Genomic DNA, 6,058 nt, shown 5'->3' on the forward strand with positions numbered 1-6,058 from the left:
TATGTGAATATGCAAATATCTAATCAAACAAACTTTACCCCGGTAGGCTAGAAACTAGAAACAAAGCAAAACATAGTCTATGTGTGTGTGTGTGTGTGTGTCGCTCAGAACAATGATAGAGTGAATGTAACTCCTAATTACCTCATCTTTCACAACTCAGCATCTTCAAGATCAATTTAAACCCCAAATCCTGGGTAGAGGAGCTGTGAATGTCACTGATCTCTACTTCAGCTCACAGAACTCAGCCTTCCCAGAGTATGAATAAAGCCGAAGTCCAGGATAGAGAGGCTGAGTGAATGTGGTGTTGACTCTGTGCAGGAGGGTCATGGTGTCAGAGACGCTGTAGAAGGACAGAGTACCTGCCCTGTGATCCAGGTACACTCCTATTCTGGAGGACCGGGGGCCCGGTACTGTTATGCTCTCGTTATTGTGTCTGAAGCTGTAATCACTTTGTGTGCACAATAAAGCCCAGGATTTAGAATTGAATCCAAATCCACAGTCCTCCCTCGTGCCTGTTCTACTAATGTCTTTGTAGGAGGCTACTACAGAAACCCCTCTACCACTCCACTCCACCTCCCAGTAACAGCGTCCAGTCAGACCTTCTCTACCCAGAACCTGACACCATTCAATAAATCTTTCTGGGTGATTAGGATATGACTGCTTTTGCTGCATCCGTGTTGCTTTTCTGTTCCCCTCAGACAAAGACAGAAGTCTGTTTGTTGTGTTTGGGTCCAGTGTGATCTGAGAGGAATATTGTAAGTCAGCTCTGGTCTTGGGCTCTGGTGGCAGTAAAACATTAATAACTGCATTCACTGTTGTTGAGATTCTGGGCCACTGCTCTTTCAGAACGTCCTCTAGTTTGTCTCTCAGCTCAGACACGACCTCAGTCACATCTGCAAAGTACAGGAGAGGAAGGACACTGATGCTGGGTGAGTCTGTAGACGCACTGGGACTGGAGAGGGGGGGGTAACTCTGTAGAAAGTGGATGTGGTCCTCTGTGTGTGAGAGCTGCTCCAGCTCAGTGGCTCTCCTCCTCAGGTCCGCTATCTCCTGCTCCAGTCTCTTCTGCACTTCTTCAGCCTGAGTCACTGTGGTCCTCTGTTGGGCTCTGATGACCTTCTTCAGCTCAGAGCGCCTCATCTCCAAGGAGCGTATCAGCTCAGTGAACATTCTCTCACTGCCCTCCACTGCTTTATCAGCAGAGCGATTGAGAGAATCAACAGCCCGTTGGGCCTCTTTGAGTCGCTTCTCTCTCTCCTGGACTCTCTGGTGGACTTTCTGCTGACTCATGCCAAGCTCTTTCTGTCTCCCTGTCCTTTCTGCTGCAGCTGAGACTGTATCATGGCCTTTATGGTCATCCATGGAACATAAATAACAGATACACTGCTGATCAGTACGACAGAAAACATCCAGAATCCTGTCATGACGAGAGCAGATGTTCTCCTGAAGCCGTGTGGAGGCTTTGACCAGCTTGTGTTTCTTAAATGTATCAGATTGATAGTGAGGCTGGAGGTGAGTTTCACAGTAAGAAGCCAGACATACCAGGCAGGACTTGAGGGCTTTCTGCTTTCTCCCAGTGCAGAAATCACAGGCCACGTCTCCAGGTCCAGCATAACAGTGATCAGGAGGAGCAGCTTGGAGTCCTGTCTTCATTAGTTGTTCTATCACTTCAGCCAGCATGTTGCTTTTCTTCAGAACAGGCCTCGGAGTAAAAGTCTCCCTGCACTGGGGACATGTGTAGATCCCCGTCTGATCACCGTGATCCCAGCAGTCTGTAATACAGCCCATACAGTAGCTGTGTCCACAGGGAATAGTTACCGGATCCTTCAGTACATCCAGACAGAGAGAACAGCAGAACTGGTCCTGGTACAGATCAACTCCTTGCTGCGCTATTTTATTCTACAAAGACAACGACACTCTTAAGTTTTGTTTTCTCAGGCAGAGTGATCGTGTGGGTGCTTCCTGGTTATAGAGTGAACTCTGGTCGTGTGGGTGGGAGCATGGCTCTGGGTGGGAGGTGCTTCCTGGTTATAGCTGTTCAGGGGAGGAGTCGCTTTAAAGAGACAATGTCTATTTTACTGTGATTCATAGATAGAAGATGTTTTTTTTTACATAGTTCAGGACTTTCTATCGTCATCAACTACCTCTAATTAGTGTCAATTATAACCCACTAAAACTCATAAGCACAAAGAGAGACATAGAGAAAATGGTAAACATACTCAATAAAACACTTTATTTCTCTCTCTCTCTCTCTCTCTCTCTCTCTCTCTCTCTCTCTCTCTCTCTCTCTCTCTCTCTCTCTCTCTCTCTCTCTCTCACACATTTCTTCAATGTTGTGAAAGACACACACACACACACACACACACTTTCTCTCTCTCTCATTCTCTCTCTCTTGCTTTCTCTTTCTCTCACACTCCCTCTTTCTCCTCTCTCTCTCTCTCTCTCTCTCTCTCTCTCTCTCTCTCTCTTGCTCTCTCTCATCTTTCACTGATTTGATTGACTGATTTGTTTGAAGGCTGTGAAAGACCTTGACTTCATTGCTGGGCATTCGTGTCAAAGTACATCTGCAGTAATTCTCATTTCATGAGCAAAGTTATATATATATATGAAATGATAATGCAATGAACACATATAAAACCCATGACTACATTTGTTTTTCTTCATACTTTATTGTGTCAATAAAGTCACTCTACATTTAGAGTACACACACATATACATAGTCACACATACATGTATGCATATTCACGTACATACACACACAAATGTACATATGTATATTGTAAATCTTGACAGTATACTGTTTTTTATTATTATTATTTTTTTGAACCCATCACCCATACAAAAACAAAAACACATAAACAAAAGAGTGAGTACCAGTATAGATGTTACTGATCCTGGACTGGTAAACATATCCATCCATCCATAGTATACATCCAATATGCATCCCTACTCGTCCCCACATACATTAAAAAAATATAAAATGTATTAAAAAAAAAAGTATTACAGTTGTTAATAGTTACAGTAAATAATAGTTGAATAACTTGATGTTACCAAATATGCATTAGTAAATAGGTACAATGTGACGGAAAGGTTATCTATGTCCATCTGTGTTAAATCTCTGTACAGCTTTGACTAGTTAATATGATCAACTAGTGAACTGAGCTCAGACACTATAGGCTACAGTCTGTGTGTCTCTTTAACAACGAACCAAGTTGAGGAGATGTGACCATGGCCTTCTCTCCAGTTAAGACATAACAAAGGCTCTTGAGCCCATCTTGTTATTCATTCTAACTGGGGCATAATTCTTGTTTACCTTTCTGTCATATCTGGTGTCTAATGTACGTCATTTCAATTATGTATTTAATGTACGTGTGTCCGACCAAAAGCTCTGGGTCACTTTCTGGTCAGACACTTGTGTGTACACATGTGTGTCTCTTTATAAACTGATCTCTGTGGAAGCACAGATATTAAACTATGTTCTATGTTTTTATATTCAAATGACTCAATCTTAATTTCTACAGTTCACTGTCATGGCTACTTTTTTAATATTCCACAACAACAGTAACAAAGAAAGTAGAGAACCCAGGGGAGGAAAGACAGTACTTTTACTACTGTAAATACAGTTTTTATGATACTTTACTTGAGTATTTCCAGTTTGGGGATCTCAATACAGGAAGTTTCCTCATCTATTTTCCTCGACTACATTTATACAAACCCTGCGAGTTACTGTACTTTCTTTTAATCCAAGATATGTGGTAAGATGGAAAACATAATGTACATTTAATGTGTAAGTCTGTCGATGTCAAAAGGAAGGAATCACAACCAACATAACTGGATGAACAACCAGTTTGACATCACACACAGGTTGATGCATTGAGAATTTAGGAGCGCTCAAGCATTATAATCCATGCAGAATGTGTACTTACTTTAGTTACTTACATACATTCAATATTTACTTTTATGCTATTAATTAAGTAGAATTTTGAATAGAGTCCCTTTACTTTGATCAGAGTACTATTCTATAAAATGGGGGTAAAGTTGGTTTGATATAGGACATTCACATATTCCATGTCTCTCTTCAGCACCTCTGTCCCTTTGCCTGTGGGGAGGTCCACATCTTTATGTTCATACTCAAAACAATCAACAAAACATGTTCACATGTATTCACCTTTTTTAATCACTATTGAAATTCAATAGTGTTCAAATCAAACAAGGTAAAGTTCCGAATGCTGCTTTTAGTCTAGAGATATCCTCATATATTATACCATTGAAATTAAATAGTGTTACATTTAAATGACAGTAGAGTTCCAAAACAAGGCTGAAGTGTGCAGGTGGGAGGAGCTCCGAGACTCACAGTTCTGAGTCCATTTATGAACCACGTGAGAGAAAAGCTAGAGGTCACACAGGCTTAAGACAGTATGTGTTGTTGTTGTTGTTGTTGTTGTTGTTGTTGTTGTTGTTGTTGTTGTTGTTGTTGTTGTTGTTGTTGTTGTTGTTTAAAATAAAACGAGCAGAATCTATAATAAATGGTTTATAAAACATATATAATATATGCAAATAGATGCAACCTATATTTTATAATGATTTGTTATGGTTGAATGAATGAATGAATGAAAACTTTATTAACAGATTGCAGAATGGGTACAGTGCAGTACAGCTCAATACATACAATTGTTAAGGGGATGCAGACCAGAGAAAGACTTTCGTCTTGTTTACACCAGGGTCCCCCATTTCCAATTCATCGTAACATATATGACATACATGACATACAGATAGACAGTACTGCTACATCTATACATTTATGACATACCAGATTTGCAATTACAGTACTGTATTTGTGATACAAAAAGAGTCCAGAAAGAAAAGAGTATATACATTAGGCGTAGAAACTGTACATTGGATTGGGTAGGTGGGGGTGGGACTGTACATTGGAGGTGGTTGGGGGGGGGGGGGGTAGGAGTGGGGGGGGGGGGGGGGGGGGGGGGGGGGTAGGAGTGTGGGGGGGGGGGGGGTTGGGTAGGAGGGGTGGGTGGGGGACACTGTACAACTGTACAAACAACACTGTACATTGGATTATGGGACTGTACATTGGACTGTACATTGGAGGTGGTTGGGTGGGTGGGGGGGGGGGTGGGTAGGAGGGGTGGGTGGGGGACACTGTACAACTGTACAAACAACACTGTACATTGGATTATTGACAAGACCATACTTGGTAATTTACTGTACATTGGCGGGGGTTGTGTTCGGACATTTACAGGGGCCAGTTTCGAGTTGCAGTCTCCCTTAGGTGTTTTTTGAGAGTGTTTTTGAAAGTGGGTAGTGATTCACATTCCTTTACAGCTTTGGGTAGGGCGTTCCACATTGATGTGGCATAATTGCGAAACGTGTTTAGTCCCTTGTTTGAGCCGAATCTGGGTTTAACATGATTTGTGGAGCTCCCTCTGGTGTTGTGATCGTGGTATTCACTGACCTTTGGGAAGTATTTAGTCATGTACATGGGTACCTTGGTCGTGTAGTGTATCTTGTAGACCAGGCCCATTGCAAGTTGCTGTACTCTGTCGTCTACTCTAAGCCATCCTAGGTTGTCAAAGTGGGCAGGGGTGAGGTGGGTTCTAGGAGTAAGGTCAAGCAGTAGTCTGACCAGTTTGTTTTGAGATGTTTGTAATTTTGTTTTTAGCGCCTTTGAGGTGCTTTGGTACCATGAGGTGCAAGCATAGTCGTAGTACCCTTGAATGAGTGCTCCTGCTAGAGTCTTCAGGGTATTCTTGTTTACCAGTGAGGAGATCCGGTACAAGAAACGAGTTCGTTGGTTGACTTTTTTTATTACATTGGATGCCATTTTGTCACAGGAAAGATTTGCCTCTAGGATGGAACCCAGGTAGGTAATATCTTCTTTCCTTGTGAGTTAATAATTAATTGTAAAGCATCTATGAACATTATTGAGATGGTTATTGTAAAGTCGCTACTGACGTTTATAATGGATAAGGATAATACATGCTTTGTAAAGCATACATCCATTGCATGTGAGTGGCTGTTTAAAAAGCCTTCATTAACCACA

At 41.8% G+C, this 6,058-nt stretch overlaps 1 protein-coding gene across 1 annotated transcript; it reads right to left on the reverse strand.

Annotated features, from left to right (window-relative positions):
- Window positions 1-222: 222 nt before the first annotated feature.
- On the reverse strand, window positions 223-1,788 carry LOC311239250 (tripartite motif-containing protein 16-like; the record flags this gene model as incomplete). Its single annotated transcript, XM_084327556.1, has 1 exon — window positions 223-1,788. The coding sequence occupies one exon, from the start codon at window positions 1,786-1,788 to the stop codon at window positions 223-225; it is 1,566 nt and encodes a 521-aa protein (XP_084183682.1).
- Window positions 1,789-6,058: the final 4,270 nt, after the last annotated feature.

Source organism: Notolepis coatsorum (genome assembly GCF_963971535.1).
Source record: "Notolepis coatsorum genome assembly, chromosome: 13".
Classification (NCBI taxonomy): domain Eukaryota; kingdom Metazoa; phylum Chordata; class Actinopteri; order Aulopiformes; family Paralepididae; genus Notolepis; species Notolepis coatsorum.